Below are 25535 nucleotides of genomic sequence, written 5' to 3' on the forward strand. Positions count from 1 at the left end.
GAAATTGAAATCGACATCGAACCAACCGATCGTGTCGAGCGGATCAAGGAGAGAGTGGAGGAAAAGGAAGGAATACCCCCACCACAACAGCGGCTGATTTATTCGGGAAAGCAAATGAACGATGACAAAACTGCTGCCGATTACAAAATTCAGGCGGGATCGGTCCTGCATCTCGTGTTGGCTCTGCGTGGAGGTACAACATGGACATGAAGCTGATGAAAATTATGGAAAGTATATGTACGGCAGTGATTTGGAGTTGTGGTTTCCGAACGGATATTTTTTGCTTTACTTGTGAGGATGGGGTCTGACACAGAAACTACTCGTAATACAGTGTCGTGAAACGTTTTATCAGCCCTGAATTTTTGTTCTTCTCATCTCCTGTTATTTAATTTCTGTTATTAATAATAGATGCCAGTAGGTACTTAAACTTGCTTCGCATCTCGATCTACGCTAATAAATAATAAACTGTAATCAGTTTTGATGTGTTTCATTCACTGTTTCGTGTAGATTATTAAATTTGCTAGATGCCGAATGGGTTTATGTGACCGTTTAACGCACGGATTTTAAACTGGTGCGCAATTATTGTGTTAATTTTGGAATATTGATGAAAAATTCCTGAAAATTGTGATTGTAATGAATGCTGTAATCATGGACCATTGAATTAGCTAATAAAAGTGCGGCATCGCAGCGTGTGGAAAATGGAAATGTTATCACAATTCACAAGTGAACTTCTAAGTAAGTTCTAACATAAGCTGAAGCAAGTACATAGCTCACAATCAGTAACGTTTTGTTTGTACTCGGAATTTTTCGCTTTTGTTATTCTCCAGCATTCATAATTCGTGAGGGTAATTCATCGATTATTATTTCTCTGTTAAGATTAAAAAAATAACGTATGTATTCAAATTGAAAAACGAAACCATACGAATTGGGTACTGAACAATTAAGTGAATTAACACGTACTTACGCTGCACGATACTTAAAATTTAATACTTTGAAAAAAACACTAATACAAAAATAGAATATTATTATAAAAAAATATATTGTAAGCTTCCATGAAAATTATAACTGACAAAATACAAAGATTCGCTGACATCAGATCTGCCGGCGAGAGAAGGGAAATGTGGATTGCGCCAAGTAGTGCAGGGACAGGGAAGAGGAGTGGTGTACTGTGTGAACTTTTCAGTTGTGCTGCGATTTTGTAACGGAGATATTACAGTACTGTATAAATCATACAATTTGATAAAAATAGAAAACTGATTAATCATAAAATCGCAAATTACGTTAGATCGGTTCCCTGCGATTTTTGATTTTTCGTACTTTGATCGAAAAACTTTTTCGTGATCCTCACAACCGAACCAAGCTCATGGTAAATACGCCGGTATTACTGGGGAGTTTAGAAGTGATTCTGTAACAGAGCATGTCCAACCGAACAGATCGAAGTACTCCGCCGACGCTGACAATGCGATCCATGACGACTTCTAGCGCGGATTTGCAGAAGAAATTTGAAGAATGTAAGTTTTATCTCAGTTCGCTGTCTTCACGCGAAAATTGTTAAGTACAATCTGGTCTGGTTTTCCAGTGAACTCTTTGAAACGGGCAGTGGAAGATTTGGCCCCGAGTGAAGACTTTGGCAAACGTCTAAATTATTTACAGCAGCTGCGAAACGGCGCCAGCGCTTTGAGAAGCCAAGTTTCTGAACATTCGACGAAGCCGTCGGTGGCCGACATTAGTTCACTTCTGCGATTTGCTGTGGAGGGCATCGATAATCTAGTGAAAGAAAGAAATCAGGCGCGCAACCGTTCTGGATTATCTGGTTCGCTGGCGAACCTCTCTTTCCAGTCGCCATTTTCTTTGTCATCTGCCAACGGAGATTTGCAAACTGAGGAAGTGGGACAGGTATGTTTTTTAAACGTACGGATAGTTGACGTAAAAACAGGTGTTAGTAACCGTTAGTTGTCATTTATGTCAACATTTTGCTTTATTACGTCTGAATTCTTTTTGTGAGTAATTTATTACTAATTCTTGATTCAGAATCGCTTGCTGAAAGAAATTCAAGACGTCCTCGCCAAGAACTCTGCAGACATTATCCGAGAATTACAGGTCACCAAAAAGGAATTGTCTGATCGCTTGGACTTGCTGGAGAACAGGACCAATGTTCGGTTTGTAGCGGTTGAAAAGAAATTGAGCGACGTCGAGGGTGCTTTTAAACAGACGACGCAGAAAGTGGAACAGCAGTACGGAGATTTGTTCGACCGATTTAGAACAATGGGCGAGAATCACACACAGAAGATCGAAGAACTCCAGCGGCAACAGCAGACGAACGCCGCTGTTCCCCATGTTGTACACGTTAATTTGAGTGGAATGCTGCCAATGGGCACGGCACAGTTGGAAGGCACCATGAATATGGCCCGTCCCGTCAGCACGGAATTGAGCCCGGCTTTCACCGCGTCAGCGCATTCCACTCCGCCACAGGTTACCGCCGCTCAACCGTCAACTTCATCGAATCCCCAGTTTGTAGTGCATGTGCCCAAGAAAGAACCATCTTCACTGGAACGCCTAATTAATACGCCTGTCTGCTCACCGGCTACGGTTGTTCCGGAAACGAAAGGCACCAAAACCGTTACTTGGGGAGCTCCGGCACAGAAATCCCAAATTCCAAGCATGTCCACCCCGAAGCCGGAAAAACCCAATGAGACCCCGGTGAAAATCCCTGCCGATCCCATTAAGGCCTCAGAGTCAGCAAAGGGTGGTTTGTTTTCTGGATTCCAAGGGTTCGGTACAGCCTTCCAAGGAGCAACGCCTGAAGTGGCTAAAAGCGCAGCCCCTTCATCCTCTGTTTTCTCGGGATTTGGAACTAGTAAATCTGGGCAAAGCGATGCTTCGTCTTTGTTTTCCATTGGAACCGCCGGTGGAGCGTCCAGTTTTGCTGATCTGGCTAGTTCAGGAACAACTGGGATGTTTCAGAATAATCCTAGTGGATTCCCCGGAAGTGGGTCAAAACTGTTTGCACCAGTGGCCATAGTGCAGGCTGCTGGGAACGATGAGGATGAAGAGGGTGAAGGAGGATCCGCGGAATATGAACCCAACGTCTCATTCAAACCACTCGTTAATTTACCGGAAGTCGAAGTGAAGACTGGGGAAGAAGAATATGAAACCCTTTTCAAGGAGCGTGCAAAACTTCACCGATTCGACAGGAATACATCGGAGTGGAAGGAGCGAGGCCTGGGCGACATAGCGATCCAGCGACGAGTCAACCCAGAAACAAGAAAAATCAATGGGCGTGTTTTGATGAGATGGGAGAAAACGTTCAAAATTTGTGCAAATCATGCTATCTTGCCGTCCATGAAGTTAGATCGAAAAGAAGGAGAGAAAACACTGTGGCGTTGGTCGGCTCAGGACTTCGCGGATGGAGAACTCAAGCCAGAATATTTTGCTGTGAGATTCAAGTTACCCGACCGTGCGGATGCTTTTAAAGACGCATTTGAGCGTATCCAGAAAGAAGTCGCTTGTCAGGAAGCCACCGGGGAAATCGCTAAACCTGTTGAAAAGAAGCAAGAAACGGTTCCTGATAAACAGCCTTCACTGAGCGAAATGTTCAAACCGAAGGTTGGCTCCTGGAGTTGTGATGCGTGTTATACTGTAAATAGCGCCGATAAAAGTGCATGTGTATCTTGCACCACTCCGAAAGCCGGTTCTGCACCGGCACCTGAGCCAAGTGGGCCCTTCAAAAATCTATTCCAACCCAGTGCCTCCGCTGCTGCACAGCCTGGCTTTGGATTTAGCTTCGGTGCTCCTCCGGCAGCGGCGGTAAAGGCCGACGACAAAGCTTCTTCTTTTGCGAATTTATTTGGATCGTCCGCTACATCTGCTGCTACTCCCGGTGGCGGTTTTTCGTTTGCGTCAGCGATGACTACTCCGCAGAAAGGGTCTGCCCCCACTGGCACCGGTGGCTTTTCTTTTAATCCATCTGGGAATTTCTCCTTCAGTCTGACTAGCCCCCAGACTACACCGAAAAAGCCTGAAGAAGAGAACGATGAAGATGATACGGGCGATGTTGAAGCTGAACGCACTGATTTATATTTCGAGCCCATTGTTAAACTACCGGAAAAGGTTGACCTGTCAACTGGAGAAGAAAATGAACTTGAACTGTATTCGCAGCGGGCCAAGCTCTATCGGTACACTAATGCCGAATGGAAGGAACGTGGCCTGGGTGATCTCAAAATGTTGAAAGACAAAAATTCCAATAAGATTCGTCTTCTTATGCGTCGAGAAAAGATCCTTAAAGTTTGCTGCAACCACCACGTACGAGAGGATATGGAACTGCGTCCGATGCCGGGTTCAAAAAATGCATGGATATGGGATGCGATGGATTTTAGCGAAGGTACAATGGAGCGCGAAACATTGGCTGTGAAGTTTAAACACGAAGCTCATGCAAAGGAATTCAAGGAGTTGTTTGATCGATGCAAGCAGATCGTAGCTGGAAAATGGAAGGATGAGATTAAAGAGTTCGATCGCGTTCTGGTGAATGAGAACGAAATGATGATGCCGATTGTTGACGGAGGGCAAAAGGCACCCGTCAAGATGGATACCAATGTTTTGCCGAGTATTGGATTACAAACCTCTACGCAAGTGCGAGATGATGTTCCTGCGCATGAGGAGCGTGTTGACGGTAAGCGGCTTTAAGAATTCAGATTTAAGTATATGGATCCATGATTGAATGCAGGCTCTGTCATTTTTCTTCGTCATACTGCGCGATATAGACGGTTATACCTTGCTACAGTTACTACTCGGTAGTATTTAAGCATTTTCGACAATAGCTTATTTTCTGTGATGTTTCAGTTCAAAAGGAAATCGATCTTCGGCGGCACTGTTATGGTGATAAGTTGTACAATCAGTTCGGGGTGATATACAACGGTCGTGGAAAAGTTGATGCTGTTGTGCATCCGCATAGCGGTCTGCTACGCTTGAAAACCGAGGATAACTTGAAGGATCTCATTGCTGCAGACGAAAGACCTCGTGATGAGTTTATGATGGTCCTAGAATCTGTGACTGAGCCAATAGACATTTCCGGTAAGTAGTCCTCTTGACCTCGAATTCGTGTGCACAAGGTGAATCATAATGCTTTTCCAGATCACAGTAATCTGCCTCAAAGCATCCTTCGGTATTTGGCCGTTATGCGTATCCGCGAGCTGGGTGAGGATGAAATTTGGCGGGCTCCCATCTTTGAGCGTAATGCTACGGTTCACAAACAACCCGAAAAAAGTAGGAACTGGGAAGTAAGTATTACGGAAAGTCAGACTACTGACTATGAATAAAGAAGGTATCAAACTGACTGGTTTGTTTGGGTAGCTCTTCAAAATTAAAAACTGTAATTCTAAATTTCTAAGTAAGTACTCAGTTCGGTGAATTTCAGAACCGTTTATTAAGTACCTTGTTGACTTGTTTACAGAATTTGAAAGCCGGGCAGATTCGTGTGGGCCGGGACAGTGAATATGATAGTCCGTTCTACGTTGAATTCGTTGAACGCAATGATAATCCTTACGAGGAACCGAACTCTTTAGCAATTCACAGCATCGCCTCCGACGCGCATTTGGAAACGGATCCGCAGAGTAATACAGCCAAATGGAAAGCCAGCGATGAAGCCACTGGACGCTCAGAAAAGGCCACATTTAAGGCGACGTTTAGTGATCGTCCGTCCCTGTTAGAATTTGAACGTGTTTTCCAGGAAGGAGCTCGTTTTGCGGCGGAATTGGGCGTGTTAACGACTGATGTATACAATGGTTAATAATCTCGAATTTTCTGCCGAAACTTTTCGATTAGAACTTTTTGCTCTGTGAATTATTGAGTATGTTTACTATTTTTTCTTTCGTAGAATGTCGGTTTTTAATGTTTTAGCTGTGGAAAACAGTGTACCGTAAACTTTGAAAATTAAACGTGAAAACATTTGCCCGTTTCTAAGTGTACCGATTTGTATACATGCGGCTGCAAAAGAAGCTCGGCCTGGATTCTATTTTTAGCGTTTCTTGAATGATCAACAAGCTTGAGCGGGTGTAGCACGGGGAAGTAGCAGCAAGGTTGTTTATTATTAGAATGGAAATAAGTTCACTGCATCGTAATGCGCTACCGTATCGCAGTATGAAAATGCGTATGATATGATGCACTGTTGCTCTCGTTTGGTTTGCTGCATGATGTTGTTGCTCATAATACTTATTCATTAAGCGTGGTAATATGACTACGAACATCGAAAAAATTGCCCAGTTTTCCAAAATAGACATAAAATAAAATGACAAGCGTCACCACCGTTACTGGTGGTAACCGAACCGACCCAGGGAACCATCAGAGGGTGAAAAGGGCACCTCCTAGATGGGATTATTTACCAGACGTAAGTTAGCACAGCGCATGCAGTGCGCGTGAAAACTTATAATGTGGCATTTTGGTCTAAACTCATGCTCAGTCGAAGAGGACTGAAACTATACGTAGTTCTTCCATGAATCGATTGATTTATGTACTGCGCTTGTTGTAGTTGATTGTGGAAAAGATCTTTTCTTATCTACCAAAGCGAAGCCGCTATAATGCCGCCGTAACTTGTTCCTCGTGGTTGCGCGTGTTGTATTTTCCCGAACTGTGGAAAACCTTTGCTATGAGGGAATTAACGCTTACACGGTCAAAATTCGATTACTACAAAGGTACGTCTAATGATTATAGCAGTTAAAGGAAATTTTCTGTTTCAAACTGCATTTTATCATTGAGTGTGGCCTGCAAGAATAATGTGGTCAAGGCCTCAAGGGTTATGCAGAATAGATCCACTAGGGTAGGGTAACATCTAACAAATAAAATAATGGTTAATTGTGCAATACCGTAACGTGCATTGTACAATATCGTATGTGCAGTACAGCATGTACATTAACATCTTAATTATAAGCTTATGATGGGCAGATGAAACCTAGAATCCTAATTTTGCCATCGGTTATTACAGGTTACCAGGACGCGCTTGACCCTTTTGTGGCGCAGGCTTGCTTAAGACGGGTTAGGAAAATATATAAACGAAATATAGTCCGGCGCGCTCGATCTTGTGCAACAGTTGTTTCGTTAACAGTATTACGCATGTCCATGACAATTCTGGTTTTCCAGATTGGTCGACATTTCCGGCGGTTGAAAATTTTTCCAATTTCCAATTTCCACAACCTTTTTGAATTCTTGACCATGGTGGATTCTTTTATTACATATTATGATATTACTCCAATGAAACACCTTCGAGCTTTCGAGTTCTCCTTTGCTTGCCAGATAAGAAGCCGGTAAGTATACTACGGTAAAAATCTGTTTGTTCTGATATATCATAATAATTATTACCGTATAATGTATTTGTCCTAATTAAATTTGATGTAACTGGTTACGGTAAAAGTCGTGGTATTCTGACTAAATTACGGCACTTTGTAAGTTTGCTGTGTCGTTTGTGTGCGTTTACGTTTATTGTGAGTTTGTGACGTAGTCGTTAAAATATTATGCATTAAAAATGGTTTTATAAGGCAGTACGCTAAACTGAATGTTCACCCTATCAAGGAGTTTTCCGCTTGAGAATTTTATTTATGTTCTACAGGGAAGGAATCCGGATTTTCGGGACTGGCGGGCGATTATTTGAAACGCTAATAAAACTCATGAGTCATCTGGTGAATTTGCAAGATCTGCGACTAGAGAATCTGTTGTTAGAAACCTTCGAGGCGGTGCACCTGCTGGAAAATGTCCTTCATAACTGCGAAGAAAGTATGCGGACCATGTCCATCATTAACTGCAGCAAGCACAATTACTTTTTCATGCACTGTGGCTTATTTCGCAACCTGCAAATTCTGACCATTTCCACCAACCATCTGCATCCCGATTTGATAAAGTTACTGAGCGATATCGAGTCTTTCAAAGAACTACACGTGATACAAACAGAATTCACTTCCGGTGCACAGCATCTGCGATTCCGAGACTGGCAGCCATTTAGAGATAACAGCAAAGTGCATCTGTTTCTGGAAACCAGAGGTAGATATGAAATACGTTAATACGATATACAATTTTGCTTGAGCACGCATTCATTTATCCCTGATTGCTGCTATTATTCGTAGTCCCGAGGCATTACGAAAGCTTTCGTAAATGCCACGGTAGTACGTATACGTATGGTACAAGTTGCTGGAGTTGACCGCAGAAATAAGCGTGCAATGACAATAACAAATGCAATTTACCCCATTTGAATACCTTGGATCTTAATCTTATTGTCTTATCTAATTCGTCTTATAAACGTGATTTTGTGATTGTTTAACAACTTTTTTTAGGCAAAACAAAAGAAGACATAATTTGGCAAGAAAGAGCGCCCGTCTATGCGATTATCCATGCCACGCCCTATTCGAAACTGACCCATCACGGTGCACTTGAAATTATTAATCAATACGGCAACACTCTGCAAGTTTACTGTCAGGTAACAAGTTCTGTGATGATCCCCACGCTAAAATGGATATGATATCAAAGTTAACTGTAAACGTGAAGCCATAAAAATGTTTTTAGTGGTACCAGTATTTTCTCGGCGGGTTGTAGTTGCCGTGGTAAGCATTACAGTACACAATCTTTATGCTTTTTCACAGTTATAATTATGTTTTGCCGGCGCTCTTAATTTTGTACGTATACGTACGGACTATTTAAATAGCCCGAATAGCCCGTACGTAGAAAAGGGATGGATCATAGATGGATCATTAAGTTTGAACTTAAAAATAATGATCCATCTATAACTATGTCATTGGTATATCGTTTATAGATTGGAATACCCAAAATTCCGTACCATCGTGGTCGGCCAATGTACGAACGCTGCGATTCGCAGCTGCTTCTTCTGGTGCGGACATGCGAGCACCTGCGCACTGTGATGGTCCATGAGTTGGTCAGTACTAGCTCGCTGCTTCTGATGGCGTGGTACGCCAAAGGTCAACTCCGCAACCTGTACGTGCGCCGCAATGCCATTATACGCAGGCTGGACTGGCCTCCTACGCCTGACTGGTCAAAAGAGTTTTACCAGTGGCTAAAAAAATCCAGCTCAAACTTTGCAGTGTTCGAAGACGAAATGAGCGTTCTGCTTAACCGGAAATGGAGGGCTCTGAGCGACCTGGATTTCAAGAAAATTGATGTGGGAAAAGTGGATTTGTAAAATAACTGATGCTGCAATTTCTGTTACAAATACAGTGACTCTACTCTTGTAAGTATTTTTATGATTGCCATTTGCCAGCGATTCAAATAAAATGGTTGCTGCTTGTAAATAAACTGCTACAGCTGAAGTAGTGATTGACTTGACAGCTGGAGTTACTGTACTGTACTGAAGTACCGGTACCACGGTAGAATAGTACAGTATCTGCGGTGGCTAATACCCGTAATCACAACCACACAGCTAGTGAGACAAGTCGATTTTGCACCAAAACCTTTGGAAATGCTTGCAGCAAATTTTGACGGTTATTTAATTACGCGTAATGCGGTAATTGGCCAACATAGCACTTCATCCGTTATTCCTGGGCACCGTCCTGAAACGTGATCTTGTTAACATAATATACTTTAAGTTTCTCTTACGTATCGTAGAATATGTTCTCATCGTCAGGAATTAGTCATAAATATGTCAGTGAGTGCTTTGCAAACTTCCGGTTACTGCTACCGTCGACCTATATAAAAGAAGTGTACCAGTGGTCTGAATGCTGTCTTTACATTCGTATTTATATACCCTACACGTAAACAGAAATCTTCAAGTACAGTATTGTTAGTTATAGCACGAGTATATTGTACTCCTGGTCTCGTGTACGTACTGTGGAGTCCATTTTTGTGGTATCCTAATACACAAAAACACATTTTTGTGGTATCCTAATACTCGTCCACACTCCACAGTGTGGAGTGTGGACGAGTATTAGGATACCACAAAAATGTGTTTTTGATGCTCACTGAAAGTAGTCCCCGATGACAAAAAAATCAGTTGCCGCCCTACGTGCGTCGTGCATGCGGCAACGGCAAGACTGTTTGAGAGCTTCGATCGATTAATGCCAGACAAAGGACATCGCATGCCTTTAACAAACAATGTTTGTAGGTTTTAACCATCCATTGCACTTTAAGCGTAAATCTTTGCATTTCTTGAGCTGTTTAGCATTCCTTTTTCTTGTCTAAGAGAAATGTCTCCGGGGAAGGGACATGAGTATAAATGTATATTAAGTAATAGGTGCGTGAACGCTTATATAAATATGAGTTATATGCCAGGGCTACGATACGCCGACAAACAGCTTTCTACCGTGCTGTTTTTACAGACTTTGCTAGTAGTACCGTACGTACCCATCGGTGCTGAAGCAAATAATTATCACTTTATCAGTGATCTGTCAACTGTGTGGTTGCAATGAGGTGCAAAATCTAAAATCATAAAAAAGCATGACTCCGGAATTTCTTGGATGCCGGAAAAGGGATCCATACGCGTAAAATTAGCTGTCCCAACCGTACATGGTTTTTAGTTTTTAAACAGTTTTTCTAAACAAATTTTAAATGCCTTCCATAGGGCGGCGGCTTGAAAAAAGTTTCAAATGCAGCTGAGAGCGCAGGTCTGTTTGGCCCTGTACAGTTCGTCTTTCATGCAGCAGCAGATTATGCATTGAATAATTAGCGAAGTCTGCGACTTCCTTGTCTCTGCAAGTCGTTTGCAACCTGCACACCAACAAAACCCGAACGTGATTTCTGAGGATTAAGGCTTTATAAAAATTTCAAGTAAAAATTATCTGGAGGGGTGATATTTCCACTTTCTTTCGAAAATGGCTCTTCCTGTTACCCGAGCCGCGTTGCAGAAAATTTCTGCATTTGTTGTACCAGTTGGAACGCGATCGCTTTTTGGAGTCAAACGTGGGTGAAGTTGCTGATCTTGATGCTGCGATCACATCACACGGTTCATACTTCATAGTTAGGGTGGCATAGTTTTCCGGGCATCGCCTTATTTGCTTTTTTTCTTGTGTTGCGTCTTGTTGTAGGCATTTGCCGCACCGGGCTTGCTAAAACTAATTTTATTGATTGTTGATCTGTTTCTCTAGTGCCGAGATGGGGACCAGATCCTTTAGATCTGGCTACTGGTCTGGAAAAGAAGGAGCTGCTTGCAAGAGCCGCTGGAAATGAGGTGAGCTGTGCTTTTTGCAGTTGGAGTGAAGTTTTATCTTTTGAGATCTCATGAGTTGATGGATGCATCCAGGATCCGTTTCAAATTAATGCCATCAAACGTGGACCTGGCACCCGAGAGCAGCCCACGAAAGTCCCTTCAATGTTGGACGACCGTATCATTGGTTGTGTCTGTAAGTTCCACAGTAGAACAGTACATCTGAAATGGAATACCTATTTATGCCTGTGGGTGTACTGTGTATGTGTAGGTCATTGTGGCAATCTCATGATGGAATAATTATTTCTAATGTCACTACTTGCAGAGCGTTTACGCAAAGCCACGAACTGCATTTTGTTAAACACACTAATCTTCGTTATCTTTCTGCTATTGTAAAGCTTTATGGGTACGGTTAGGCAAGTACCGTTTGTTTTGATCAGATTAAGTAAATATGCGATCGAATAATAATTTAATTTCAGCATTACTCAAAGTCTCAACAGTGATGATAAATTTTATCGTAATTTTAATCCAAAGCTGGTGCGCCCGTTTGTCTCCCGATTGTTCGAGGATCAGACTTTTCTGCCCCGATTTGCGGCCTGTTGAAATAAAAAATTATTTTCGGGTCGCAGCATCAGATTCTATGCCCCGTAGTGCGCGTAGCAATCACCTGCTTTGCCTCTTGTCTTGCTTTGCCTTTCTGAGGGAGAAAATGGAGAAACAGCATGCAGCGAGCTGACCCTGGCGCGTCAAAAATTATAATCGAAAAGTGTAGTGGCTATTTTAAGCCACTTGTCTACGAGTTTTCTTAAATTTTACGTCATTTTGCAACTGGCGCGAAGTTGTCGTGCGCCACCACTCTCATGTTTTCTCGGCGATTTTATATTCGATTTTTCTTATTTAACCGCTTAACCATAAGCTTTAGGCTTTAACAGATTACTGACTGATGTAAATTTCACAATGCGGAACGGATGTTTTGAGGACTTCTACAAAACCGTTTGGTTTTGCTGTTACCTGTTCAAATAAAAAATTATGTTCAGGGCGCAGCATCAGATTCTATGCCCCGTACGTAGTGCGCGTAGCAATCACCTGCTTTGCCTCTTGTCACGAAGGGTAATTTTTTATAAGTTACCCGGTATATGATCATGTCGATAGTAGTTTATGTAAATTTTTAATACCCGTAATAGGACGAATGCGAATAACTGATATAGTTCAGCTGCACGGATATTCTTCAACAGTCTTTGAATTTATTGCAGGCAATGAAGATTCGCTGTACATTAGCTACATGACTGTCTATAAAGGCGAGCCGAAACGTTGTGAGTGTGGCCATTGGTTTGAACTCGTTCCTGGTCAAGGCATCGAGCATCCTTCGTGGTGGGTTTAGAAGATGTTTCCGTTACCTTCGCTGGACGCGACAGTTTGGTTTAAGCTATTCTTGGAGGCGATTCCCGCTGTGTGATGGGCAGTTCAACAGATCCACCAGTTATCTGTCTTCAGTTACTATGCGGTTGTTTTGTCGCTCATTTCGCGGTTGAGTTCAAGTAAAATATTTGCGCTGTGTAAATGTACTGTTGTGTGCAATAAAAGAGAACGCAACTGTTGATTATGCCATCGCTTTTTCACTGTAGTGCCACTTTCAAGAAAAGTTAAGCTTTGCTCGAGATAATCAGTGACTAACTGGCAGAAGAGAAGAACTAAATTTCGCTTACGGTTAGCCAAGTTAGCCTTCATATCTTTTTCCATGCTTTTCCCCCATCAAAACTAATATCATCTCAGATAACTTACTTTCATATAAACAAATTGACTAATTACTTTGTCTTTTTATTTTTTATTCGTCATAATATGGGACATAACAACATCGCTCAGCCTGGATACGATCAGATGTGCTGTTATTTTGGCAATTGTAATCTACGTAAAGTGGTACACTTAAAGGAAACGCAGAAATTTCGGAACAAGATACTGGAGTAAAATTACCAGCAAATTCAGTTCCGCTTTGTTCGACTGGAGAGGAATTCACGGAATAATTTGCGTCCCCATAGGGATGTGGAGTACGAAATTGAGATTCATTCGTCGACATGCAGCCAGAAATATAGGCGGAAGAATGGGTTCCAAACTCATCCCGATTTCCGAGTTTGTATTTGCATAAAAACTGATCGTTTCGTTGCGGCGTCGAAAACTCTTGGTTTGTCGGTTCATCAATCAAGGGATAAGCGAGAAAACCGGTTACAGGAGGACTATCGACTTGATTATCGCGGTCGTAAAAATAGTTAAATTGTTCAGTAGCACAAGGCGCATTAGCAAAATGAGAATTGTTGCATGTCCCGGCTATGATGGAGCTGCATTTCACATGTGCTTCTTCCGCTCGATAGTGGTAGGAAAGGTCATCCGCATGAGATGGATCGGTTTCAGTAACATCTATTGGAAATAGTACTGTACCTTATTCACAGGGTGCTTAATTTGTTTATACAATTATTATACTTTGAACAAGTAAAATTATTTTTTATTTGTATGAAATTTCAAGTTCAGTACTTGAATGCATATTCTGTACTGTATCTGTATGCGCACGAGCAATGCAATGAATTGTACGATACTTACTGTCTTCATCTGACAAAGCCAAAAAGGTCAAAAAGGTATTGAGAAGCCAAAAGGGTCAACACAAAAGGATTCATAAAGATTTGCCTACCTTTAATGACAGCTGGGAAATCGGAATATTGCTCACATGCCGGTTGTTCGACAGATTCGTTAAGAGTCCGGTTCGACGAGTACATAGTTTCCGTAAAATTACAGTATCGTCTCTGGATGGTGTAAGTGTTTCTGTGGGAATGAATTACGGGAAGATGAATGTGTTGGCTATCTGCCTGCAACGTTGTGTCGAAGTGTGCTGGTGGCATAATGCTCTGTTGTCGCGGTGCAGCAAAAGAATCCTCTCTTTCGGATATGTGGGGTTTCGTTGTATAATTACTGATTTTCTAAAACAGAAATGAATCTACTACAAATCGTGATGTAATACAATGTACACTCAGGCGAAAACGTATTACGTATACGCGTACTATGTATAGAGTAAACGACATTGAATTACACTAATATACGCACGTAATACGAACTTGGTTGACTCGACTGTTCAACTTTTACCACCACGGTTTTGGAAAAAAATATTGATTAAATTTGGTTAAATTGTTTGTTTTACAACCCAACCATTTGTTACCTCTATGCGTGGCGGTATCGATAGTACAGTACATTTATAGCCCGATCATAAATTTTAGTTAAGTATCCCACAATTTCGATATCGACATCAGCGCTAAAACAAAAGAATGCTGTTCGACATAAAACAAATTACGTTTTTTTCGCTTTCGGTTTAGTGTTTCGTACTCAGCAGAATGGCAGTATATTGTATTGTAGCGCTACCGTAGTTTACAGCAAATGCGGAAAAATATATATAAAAATGCTGCACCTGCGGTGATAATGAAATTACAGCCAATTCGTACACATATTGCAACCTGCTCATTGAAATTCATTGTCCCTACTTTAATTACCCACATTCGATGAGACATTAAATTCTGTTTCAACGACATAGACATGCTGATTTTAGGGCTGCACTCACTTGACTGGTGACAGGGTTGTCATAGTGCTCGTGACCAACACGAGCCAACGATCGCTTCCGCCCTGCAGTGGAATGCCATTCTGCAGTGTCTTTGCGGTGCAGCCACATGGCACTCATCTTCGCCTTCAGGGCGTTGCGGGTGGATTTACGCGATTCCGATGTCATCTTAGGTTCCGGGCGATGGTGATCATGCACACCTTTCGACTGAAAGAATATGCTATGCGACGAGTGCCGCCAGAAATGCGTGACTGGATAGCCACAATGACCTCGACAGGGTACGACTGTCAAACGGCCGGAACACAGTTTGTTGGGGCATGGTCGTCCTGTTTCAACGTTGAAAAAGTATGACAATGTTTATCGCAGACGAAACTGTCCTTTTTACTTAGTTAATGTTTATACTAAGGTCAGCAATAAGTATGCTTTTATGTTTATATGTAAGAACCGAAACTTCGAAGAAGTTCAGATACTTTTAACAAGTATATATATACGATAGTATCGATTAATTTTAAATCCGTTCAGTAAAACAACTACAGTGCATTATGCAGTACAAATAAATTCTATACCGTACAAATAATTACAGTACTACTGTAAAAGAAACAAAATAATATAATGTACTGCATACAAGCAAGGGCCGGCTAGATGGCGATCTGAATGTCAGATCTCAGTAACACTATCTGCTGTCAACTTGATGAACCAAATTTAACGCCATGCACTGTTGTATGACCTTTAGTAGTACTATACAATGGAATTCAAAAAGGTGTTACAAAACCCACCCACCCACAAAACGCGCGCAACCAGGAACTTACCTGTACTCAAACACCCAACTTCCGTGCTGGCCATCGGCCTGCTGATATTATCACTTGCAACTTGCACATTTCCCAACGAAAACTGTCCAGCGATATCTCAAACGAAAGAGAAAAAAATTATAAGAATTTTGATACCAGACAAGTTGTATTTTATGGAATCCAAGAGAAAATCGAGGCACTTAAAGTTTCTCGTAGACAAAGCATACTTTTTCTGCGTGAAAACTGAAACTCAACCGTGGATTCAAATTCTATGCTTTGTCTACGAGAAACTTTGAGTGCCTCGATTTTCTTTTAGATCGCATAAAAACAGCTTGTTTGGTATCAAAATTCTTGTAATTGTTTTTTCTTTCGTTTGAGGTATCGGTGGATGGTTTGCGTTCGGAACTGTGCGCGGCGCAAGTGTTTGAATTCAGCATGAGTCTGTGCTCAGTTGCATGTTTGCAGTTTATTGGTCATTTTATTGGTCATTTGGTCTTGACTAATGAATTGTCGGTCGCGGACCGAATGTATCACCTTTTTGAAGTCCACTGTAGTTTACCACAGGTCCACATTTAAACTTAGAAATCGTTCTGTGCTTCTACATACAGTTACTGCGTACCATGTTGTTTTTTCCTGGCTTTGTCGCATATAGCCGGTCGCAAATAAACTTTTTGCCCAAATTCATTGATGCAGCTTTTACTGCACACCAACACTCCCAAGCACGATTTTTTTAGGATGATCACATTGTGATTATTTGTATTGCGCATTGCCCAACCACTGGAGTGTCGTTTGGCATCTTCGTGCTCCAGTGGATAGACCAGTTTTACATGGCCATCAATCCATTCGTGAAACATATCGTACTGTGCAACCTGCGGAACACAAACATTCAAATACTCAGGTAGAAGTAGCGATACGGGGGCCATGTTGCGCTTTTACACAAGAAGGTTTCAGGACGTTAAGACGGTACAAAGCCGGCAATTGTGTTTGTGAATGACCACTGCCATAACGTAATACACTGTCGCATAATAAAGTAATTGTTAGAGTTTGTAATTATATACATTTTGTTTTAATATCACACATACCGAGGGCAGTTGCACATCGTTTATATCCCAATCAAACTGATTATCCATGTGTTGTAATTAGCTGATAAAGTAACGCTAACTTGCGATAGGTCGGCTATCTGGAGCAGTTCTTCTTCAAAGAATTCTGCAATACTACAGGTGCTCAAGCGAATTTCTTGTTCATTTGTTGCACTCCAAACAGGAATGAAAAAAGCAGCACGGTTGCCTATAATCCATGAAGTAAGATAATAACCCGGGACATATGATTATAGTTGATTAGTCTTTTCTATTATTAAATTTAAGTAAGCTAATTTTCTCAGCAGGATTGTTCATTGTTTCCGCTAGCACATTTGTTGCGAGTGAAGTTTGAAGAGTTCGATCCAGCTCAAAAAGAAACAACAGTATATATATATAGAAGAATTTCTCCTTGCTTCAGTGCATGCGGTATGAGGATAAGTACACTTTACCAGGCACAGCGTAAGCCGACATAATATTATAATCGTATTTCAAAATGGATTTAAAATTATTACTGAATATACCTGAGCAGCTCCGCAGTTTTTCCAATAATTATCTGATACGCACTTTACTTTTTTACGCAAGTCGCAAGTTAAGTACCATTAAGTAAAATATAGTATAAAAACTGCGTGACATGAGTTAGAGATTAAGTACATATCTACTTACGACAACAAAGATAAATCCTTCAATACGATTGGTACTGTGTACAGTAATAATCAAAACAAGGTAGTGCCTGCAAAAACACATCGACAACAAAAAACCTCCGCTCAAACGCTCAAACTTAGATACTGTTTGGGCAACCGGTGGTGTATACACATCCATTTTAACAGTCTTTAATTAAGCGAACGATAAACTAAATTTTGATGGGCAACTACACAAGAGAAAATAGAAACACTCTTCCTGTGAGGGTTGTACGTGACTAGTATCCAACTTTACCAGCCGACCTGCTTACGTTAATTATATATAGATATAAAGCTGCCTAGTCTCTCTAAATTGTAGAGCGTACAGTACTATCGTGTTAAAGGCTGACTGTAAAATCACTGCTTCAGCCCATTTCCACATGTACAGTTTGTCACCTGTATCACCTGCCAATCCGGCAATCCCAATACAGCTTCGGCCTCCACTGGCCGTGTTCCTTCGGCTATGTGATTCCAGTATGGAACGTACTGTACAGGATTTTATCACATTGTGGATGCACTACAATTGACTACTGTACAAATTGACTACATTTAAGCTGAGTTTCTACTCGTTTGCACCCCTCTTGCGAGAAAAAACACCGCTGCGGACTCATAAACAGTTCTATAGTGTATGTTGCTGCTTTTGGTGCTCAAAACATTGAACTTCACCGATTTAAACTCAAAATGTGCGCGCAATAACCGGCTGCTGTACTATCGCCGGAAAAAGTTTAAAAACTCAGACGCGTCAAATAATTCACCTATCTATCCGACTCCGACCAAATCAACCATTATGGTAAATCTATATCTTAAGATCATTCTGAACCATTATGGTGATGATAACTTAAAAAACAAAGATGCAATGCATTTTCGAAAATTTTAAACTCTTATAACTTGGTCAATATACATCTGACCAGCTTCATTTTGGTTCAGAATGTGTATGGGAATTTACTCCATGTGATGGAGCGATCAAACTTGGAGTCGGATAAAACACCGAATTATTTGCCCCACATTTGCTATTTTGAGAAAATGACTTTTTTGTGAACGGTATAGACTAAGCTGGACAGCATGCCTATTCTTGGTGCGATTGCTGCGCATCCTGTTATGTCCCGGCCTCTTCGGGTCACGTATTGTTTCAGCTGAGCAGGAATGACTCTCTGACACTCAAGCGCCAGTGGTGAATGGAGATGGAGATGAAAACAGGGCAATAAATTTCATTGTTCTACCTGATCATTTATGATAGCGCGCGCATCTTCTGGTTCTTATACAAACATTTACTGCCGCTGATAATTTCGTGGCTTGTGGTCAGTAAACTTGCCATCCCGCCAGAACAGAGATGTCTCCTCTTCTGCGCAGTATTAAAACCTTGTAAAGGTTTCTGCTCGATCATAGTTTTTGAAATAGGTAACGGTGTACAATTTTTTCATAAAAGTTTGATTCACATCAGCAGATAGAGAAATGAATTCTCTATCGATTCCTGTATAATTTAAAATGGCGTAATGTGAGTAGAAATTCACCTTAAGCGGCTGCGAGCTTGCGGCTCCATATACAGCCGCGCCGTTTTCTCAAAAATGTTCACTCTTCTACAATTACTTTAAACTTAATGTTTCAGTCTGCACCAAAACAATCACTTGCAACCAGTACTTGTAAAGAAATTGAGCTACTATAACCTTAATTACAGAATTGATTTTAGTCATGATGAGTATCAGGATAGAGATACAGCAGATTTTATTGATAGGTAATTCAAAGCTGCTCTGCATATAACTGATATAAAACAAATAATAGTTATAATACCAAACCATATTAATAATTTGATGGTGTTTAAACCTCGCTTTGTACTACTACTGTCTCTAAGGATAGTTAGACAATTAAAAAATCTCTGCGTACGGGTACTTCGTATTCTGCCTGAGCATTGTCCTAAAAACGATCATTATGTTGATTTAATTTATTGCTTTTGCTATGCAATATTGTACAATACATCGTGTCATAGCACATTTAATAGATATGTTAAATAGACCCGGATAATGTTGTGAGAATCAACATAGAATTGGCCTTTCTTCGACCTTTAAATGCATGCAAGTTCAGTGTATCTTTGATGATAAAAATGAGTGACCTTGTTTTACTTGCGCTCAGTTGTTCATATGAGCAGTCATATGAATATCTGATATCATTAGCATCAGCCGTGACGATTTAATTAAGCGCTAAATATACTATACGAATTTAGTATTATATAAAAGTAAGTAACGAATTCTTCGATCAGTGTTAATCAGATAATATTGCTAGATAGAATGATGTGTGCAGCGAATTTCCAAGTGCAATAGAAGTATACCCACTAGCCATACTTTGTGATTGATTTAACATTCGGCTACATTGTTGATTCGAAAAAGACAAGAATTTGTTCTGTATGTCATTAGCGTACAACTTTACTGAAATGGGTAGAACCTCTTAAACTCGAATTTGGTGCGATAAGTACAGTGTTAACTGCCATCTTCCTCACTCGACAATTCAAATAAGGATTACCACAAACTGAATAAATATCCATTATTGATTGTAATTTCATACAGTTTTATGAGAATCCTCAAGAGGCGACGGTAGAATTTCATTCAGGTTTAAAATTTTAGCGAGATTTTGGACAGGCAACGCTACATTTGGATTACCGTCTTTTGTGCTTACAATTGTTAGTGAACTTTTATCGTTCTGTGCGTTGCAATTTCTGTGACTATAATGAGTGTGGTCATTCAGTAATTCTCAGTGTAGCTTAATTCTGATTGTCTACTGCGATATGGTATTGGGAGAACAAATGATGCATGATAATAGAAAAACATCATAGCGCATGAATACCAGATTGTTGTTCTTGATCTTTCGTATAACGCGGCAAGAATATATCTGTACTTATATACTTTCCAAAATAAAATTATCGAATAAAAAAAGCATTAGTCAAACTATACTAAATAACTTTGAAAGGTTTTCTCACATGTATAAAAATCACAGTAACTCTTTTATTTTGTCAGCTTAATTAAAAAGTAAGTATAATCAATTCTGCCCCATCAGGTTAACTCAAGTTTTTTTATTGTTAGTGTAAAAATCAAAATAAATGCTTAGTATTCTTTCTGACAAGCCCGATATTGTCCGGTCGGCAAAGGTCGCATCTCTTTGTGGACATTGTTTGTATGGAACAAATTAACGTCCCGCGCTCTGTACGGTAGGTAACGCAGCAGACCATTAAAAATGCATAACACACGTGGGAGGTGCAAATGTACATGCCGCATATGCAAAGAATTAAAGGATTTAAAGTTATGTGCATTCGAAAGATGGACTTCGCCGAATGTCATTCAAATGCCGACATTCGGCTTCAAAAGATTGACATGATGTTAAATTGACTTTTCGATTAAGGCAAAACGCAGCGTCGGCCACAGCCAATGGACTCACCTGCGCTAAACGAGCAATAAAATTAGGATTTAATTGGATATTCATTGAGGCGCATGGCCGCACAGGGTATAGACTTTGGTACACCATTTGATAAATACGGGCGCATTTAAGTAACAACCGCAATGTATATTTAAATCAGTTTGCAGTTTGAGAGATCTGTAGAATAGAACCGTAACTGTTTTAAACTGCTATTAATTGCACAGTACATTTTGGATGCACATTTACATCATGCATGGGCATGATTTGAAATTTCAATTTTTTTAACTTCCACCATCAGTCGAAATTGAAACCGGCGATTATAAAGTACATGCGTAACCATTAACGGCATACAGCACACACGACACTATTTTATTGAACTAATTAATATGTATTAGTACGCAAATGCGTGCTAGGCATTATACCTACGCGCTAGTCAGAACAGTATATAATTTCTGGTTCACAAAGAACACAGTATTTAATGAACTTGAAAAGTGCACGTGCTGCCGTATACAGAACAAGTGAAATGTGGAAATTGATGACCTTTAATTTAGATGAGCCGCAACATAAAGGAAGGGTCGGCTTCACAAGCTGTCGCAAAGCTGCTACAAACACAAATGACCTGATTACGTCGTAGTACAGATAAAAATATGTTGGTAAAAATTATGTACAATTTGATTTTACCAGACTTTCTTTCGGGTACGGCAACTCGCGAAGATAGGAAAGTTATGTATGAAGAAACTAACCCATGCATTTAATAGTGGCCGGCCGCCGGCGGGCCGCTACTCCTAAAAATAGCGACCAACTTAATAGAGGGCTTCTATGCCAAGGTGTATTTTGCTATTATTACTGCTAACTAATATTAACTTTAAAGTTGGTTTTGAAATTTTCGACGGTGCAGGCAAGATTTGCAGTGCATGTGTACGCACATAAAGTTCGATGTCCTCATGAAATACAACAAACTTAGAAACCGTAGAAATTTTAATCCCCGAAATTCGCCAAGCTGTCCATACTTGAGTTTAAATATATAATGCTGCCGGTTTTTAGCTCTCTTTGTCATAATTGCCTTGGACACTCAGCCATTTGCGTCCGCCACTGTAAAAACTTAGCCTTATACTGCGAATATCCGACAGGTTTAGTGTACTGCATCACAGCCAGCACGTCATCGGTTTTAATTGGTTCCAACATGAACTGTGTCCCTTTATTATCAAAATAATTATTATCCTCCTTGAGAAAACTAAAAACTTTTCGTACACACTGCATAGCAGCCTCTTTGCAAATCAAGTGTATATCGTTGCCGGAATATTCGTCGGTTAATTCAGCCAGTCGATCATAATCCAGTTCCGTGGTGATACTCAATGGATGCTCTTGTATGATTTCCGGGAGAAACGCTCTGAACATTGCGCATCGCGCATTGCGATCAGGCAGACCAACAAATGTCCGCTTCTCTAGCCTCCTGACGACGGCGGAATCCAGTTCCCACGGCAAATTGGACGCTGCCAAGACAAAAACAACATCCGTTGACCTTTGCAAACCATCCATTTGTATAAGGATTTCCGTCTTCATTCGCCGACTGCCTTCATGTTCCCCATTTTCCCCGCGCTGTCCCATTAACGCATCCAGTTCATCCAGAAAAATAGTACTGGGCGCACAGCGTCGCGCCAAATCAAAGCAGACGCGCACTAGTTTCTCAGATTCACCGCGCCACTTGCTGACCACGGTCGAGGCGGTTATGTTGAAAAATGCCGTATTGCACTCGGTGGCCACCGCTTTGGCTAGCATGGTCTTACCGGTACCGGGTGGGCCTGCCAGCAACAGCCCCCGCCACGGGGATAAAATTCCCTGAAAAAGCGCGGGATAATTAACGGGATACACCACCGCTTCCCGAACGAAACGCTTGGCATCCTCCATGCCTTTGATATCGTCCCAGTGAACACCCGGATTATCGATGTACATCTCCTTGCTGATAATCTGCGCCAGTTCTCTTAATTCACCACAATGGGAATTATCATAATCCCTCAAAGCACTGGCCATTCGAGAAATGGGTGGGACAATGTGCAGTTGCTGATGAGTGCTGTGAATGTTATCTCTCATAATATCACCACCGCCCAAATCAGATTTGGTTAATTTTTGAACGGAGATTCCCGGCACATTTGAATCGGTATTATTAACTGCGCCTTGAATATGTTTGTCTTTTTTCTTAGCGTTTGATTTTACCGGCGGTATGATTGATTTTGATTTCGCAATATTCCGACCAGATTTCGCTCCACCAGTTGCTAGTTCATCAGTCAGCAATTCGCGAATAAATTTAGGCTTCTTTTGTAGTCGAGAAAGGTAGTTGCATTCAAATTCCAACAATATCGTACTCAGGTCCATATTATCACAGACCGTAAAACCTACTAAATCAAGATGATGCGCCTGAGATTCATTTAAAATCGTTTCCGCTGAGTCAAAAAGACCATTATCTTTTAAATAGTGCACGATCAGAATTAAAATATTGCGTTGCTGCTGGATTCTGCTTTTCTCGTCGAAATTCCTAGCCTCACTGGCAGCTTTGAAGGAGAGATAACCAAGTTGCCCAGCCATTTTGCCAATTAACTATGCTCACAATGCACGCGGTATAACTAAGGATTTTAGTTGTTATGCTGTCGATTTAATATTACTGCACTTGTATCGATCGCATTTGAGTGCCGGTGAACAAGTACAGTAAGTAATCTGACTTCTGAAGTAATTCCTTGTTGTAATCAGAACCAATCAAACAGGTAACACTTGCGATTAAAAGCACTAACAAGTACTGTACATGGAAACTCCATTGCTGTGGAAACAACACCTACAGTCAGCTGAAGCGAGTTCAGCAAACATATCAAAAAGCAAAATAGGCATACCGCGTTCCGAACTAAAAAATCTGAAACACATACCGTGCAAAGAAGAAGAATGTAACGGGAAAGCTACAATTAATTCGTCCCAAAAAATTTCTTCGCGAATATGTTAAATTAATTACGATTTATGACCAACAACGGATCGGTCGGCGTCAGAAACAGATCCACTGCCGCTTGCACTGTGTGGAATTGCTGTTTCTTCCTGTACTTTTTCAGCAAAAGTGTCGGATGCAGCAGGTTTTTCCGTATTATCCGAGCCGCTGTCATCTGAAGAATCATCACTTTCCTCCTGATTAGTGTCCTTCTGCTGTGTGTTCGTATCGCCCTTCTTGTTCGCTTTTTTAGCCTTCTTCTTCAACCGCTTAGCACGTTTCTTTTCCGCTTTCTTGTCCGCGGCGCGCTTCTGTTCCGAAACTCTTTCTACGAAGGCTTTTTGCAAATCATCCTGCAAAACTAAAACGGCATAGGAGCAGTTCAATTTGATATGAAGACTGACACTAACTACATTTGTATCACCGATCAGCCCATCCATGCGTTTCTACTCATTTAATAATACGGGGAATGTTCAACTATGTTCCTTTGTTCCTATGTTCCTTTGTTCCTATTTCCTTAAGGCGTTAAATACCGTTAACGCCGGGCGAGTTTGTTTGTCCCTGGCAACACAGTCGCGTCATCCAGAAATGACGTTAACAAATTAACTGAAGAACATAGTTGTTTTCGATCCAACTTTAACTATCGGTTCACAATTTCGCTAATTTACGCATTAATTTAACAGAAAGTGGCTTCCTTAAAATCCGTAGATTGAAGCACGACTAAAAAGTCCAACCAAGAGATTCTAAATTTTGATCAATACCTTCTTCGCTTGTTCATCAATATACCGCATCCGGTTTTGTTCCTTTCTCCTGAGATTGCGGTATATATGAAACTCCCCGCTTCCAGCCCCAGCGCTACAAAGAAATCAACGAAAACGAATGTCAGCCAGCCTTTAATTTTTGTGTCTCTTTGATTAACAACTGGCAAGGTTCAAATGTGCGACAAACGTAATAATTGTAGTCAATAGACTCAATACGCAATAGATTAATATTGGACAGTGGACACGAAACTACTTTAATACTCTACTGTACTAGGAAGCGTACTTTACTTAACCTGTTAAAAACGAGCGTTTGTAATTTTAAAATCAGAAGGTCTTACAAACTTTCTAAAAAATGCGAATAAACAATATTCCATGCACCAAGAAACTGCGAGCAACTCTAACTGGCACACACCTGGAACCCATATAAAATCGGACATATTCCGGAGGCGCGGGAGGTGGCTTGTTTTTAGGTGGTTCCGCAATATGGACTTCCTTCTCCTAATAACCACAACACGTACAGTACTTCAGCAGCTCACATGTGACGACTCTGTGGCCGTATTCAAATCGCACATCTAAATCCTAGCACCGAACAGTGAACGGTGCTAACAGTTGTATCTCATTTTTACACCAGAGACACAGTCCATCCATATACAGTAAAGACATTATGCCAGAGAGCGTGCCTGTTGGTACGTGATACTTGGTGCCCAACTTTTATCGCGAAGCCTCTTGGGTTCACTGATTAAGTACAGTACATATAATTCCGAAACTGGCTAACAGCCTGGCACTTACAGGATTTTTCATCAAACGCTCTAGACGACGCCTTTGGAGATCTGCAGGCCCTCGCACCCGTTTGAAATCATCCCGACCACTGGAGTTTGAATCTTCGGAGTCACTCATCCTTGCTCAGAAGCAGCTCATCTGTGAAGTGTGAACGTTTCCTTATTAGATGATCACCAATTACTCAATAAAAAAAAAGAAAACACTAATCAGGATTCTCTCTTATAATCCAAAATTCATATTAATTTTAAATACAGTAATTTATATGGCTAATAACACTGAACAGTGAACACTATAAAACCTGATGGTAAGTGACCGTAAGTCACATCAATGAATTCCACCAAAAAGGGCTTTACG

At 41.0% G+C, this 25535-nt stretch overlaps 6 protein-coding genes across 7 annotated transcripts; 3 read left to right on the forward strand and 3 right to left on the reverse strand.

Moving 5' to 3' along the window:
- Positions 1 to 1211: 1211 nt before the first annotated feature.
- Positions 1212 to 5962, forward strand: LOC129581633 (uncharacterized). 2 transcript variants are annotated; one of them, XM_055472828.1, is made up of 7 exons: positions 1220 to 1366; positions 1434 to 1511; positions 1580 to 1896; positions 2032 to 4669; positions 4840 to 5070; positions 5131 to 5276; positions 5450 to 5962. In XM_055472828.1, the coding sequence occupies exons 2-7, from the start codon at positions 1460 to 1462 to the stop codon at positions 5783 to 5785; spliced, it is 3720 nt and encodes a 1239-aa protein (XP_055328803.1). In that variant the 5' UTR covers positions 1220 to 1366; positions 1434 to 1459; the 3' UTR covers positions 5786 to 5962. The 2 variants fall into 2 exon arrangements, with proteins under 2 accessions (XP_055328802.1, XP_055328803.1); XM_055472827.1 differs by having other exon boundaries at positions 1212 to 1511.
- A 220-nt stretch (positions 5963 to 6182) lies between these two features.
- LOC129581634 (uncharacterized) lies at positions 6183 to 9286 on the forward strand. The gene is made up of 7 exons (XM_055472829.1): positions 6183 to 6382; positions 6524 to 6686; positions 6977 to 7026; positions 7132 to 7295; positions 7598 to 8025; positions 8316 to 8458; positions 8792 to 9286. The coding sequence occupies exons 1-7, from the start codon at positions 6284 to 6286 to the stop codon at positions 9173 to 9175; spliced, it is 1431 nt and encodes a 476-aa protein (XP_055328804.1). The 5' UTR covers positions 6183 to 6283; the 3' UTR covers positions 9176 to 9286.
- A 1425-nt stretch (positions 9287 to 10711) lies between these two features.
- On the forward strand, positions 10712 to 12731 carry LOC129581735 (cytochrome c oxidase subunit 5B, mitochondrial-like). Its single transcript, XM_055472952.1, has 4 exons — positions 10712 to 10887; positions 11073 to 11155; positions 11228 to 11327; positions 12385 to 12731. Exons 1-4 carry the CDS (start codon positions 10800 to 10802, stop codon positions 12510 to 12512), a joined length of 399 nt encoding a protein of 132 aa, XP_055328927.1. The 5' UTR covers positions 10712 to 10799; the 3' UTR covers positions 12513 to 12731.
- A 225-nt stretch (positions 12732 to 12956) lies between these two features.
- On the reverse strand, positions 12957 to 16671 carry LOC129581689 (uncharacterized). The gene is made up of 5 exons (XM_055472901.1): positions 16597 to 16671; positions 16134 to 16383; positions 14730 to 15052; positions 13812 to 14097; positions 12957 to 13543 (listed from the first exon to the last, which is right to left on the reverse strand). Exons 1-5 carry the CDS (start codon positions 16642 to 16644, stop codon positions 12957 to 12959), a joined length of 1494 nt encoding a protein of 497 aa, XP_055328876.1. The 5' UTR covers positions 16645 to 16671.
- A 5016-nt stretch (positions 16672 to 21687) lies between these two features.
- On the reverse strand, positions 21688 to 23261 carry LOC129581631 (katanin p60 ATPase-containing subunit A-like 2). The gene has a single exon (XM_055472824.1). The coding sequence runs from the start codon at positions 23253 to 23255 to the stop codon at positions 21726 to 21728; it is 1530 nt and encodes a 509-aa protein (XP_055328799.1). The 5' UTR covers positions 23256 to 23261; the 3' UTR covers positions 21688 to 21725.
- A 109-nt stretch (positions 23262 to 23370) lies between these two features.
- On the reverse strand, positions 23371 to 25461 carry LOC129581632 (PRKR-interacting protein 1 homolog). Its single transcript, XM_055472826.1, has 4 exons — positions 25191 to 25461; positions 24814 to 24899; positions 24402 to 24495; positions 23371 to 23993 (listed from the first exon to the last, which is right to left on the reverse strand). Exons 1-4 carry the CDS (start codon positions 25296 to 25298, stop codon positions 23667 to 23669), a joined length of 615 nt encoding a protein of 204 aa, XP_055328801.1. The 5' UTR covers positions 25299 to 25461; the 3' UTR covers positions 23371 to 23666.
- Between the last annotated feature and the right edge of the window lie 74 nt (positions 25462 to 25535).

This window comes from Paramacrobiotus metropolitanus, unplaced genomic scaffold, assembly GCF_019649055.1.
Source record: "Paramacrobiotus metropolitanus isolate TYO unplaced genomic scaffold, Prichtersi_v1.0 Parri_scaffold0000006, whole genome shotgun sequence".
NCBI classification, from domain to species: Eukaryota; Metazoa; Tardigrada; class Eutardigrada; order Parachela; family Macrobiotidae; genus Paramacrobiotus; species Paramacrobiotus metropolitanus.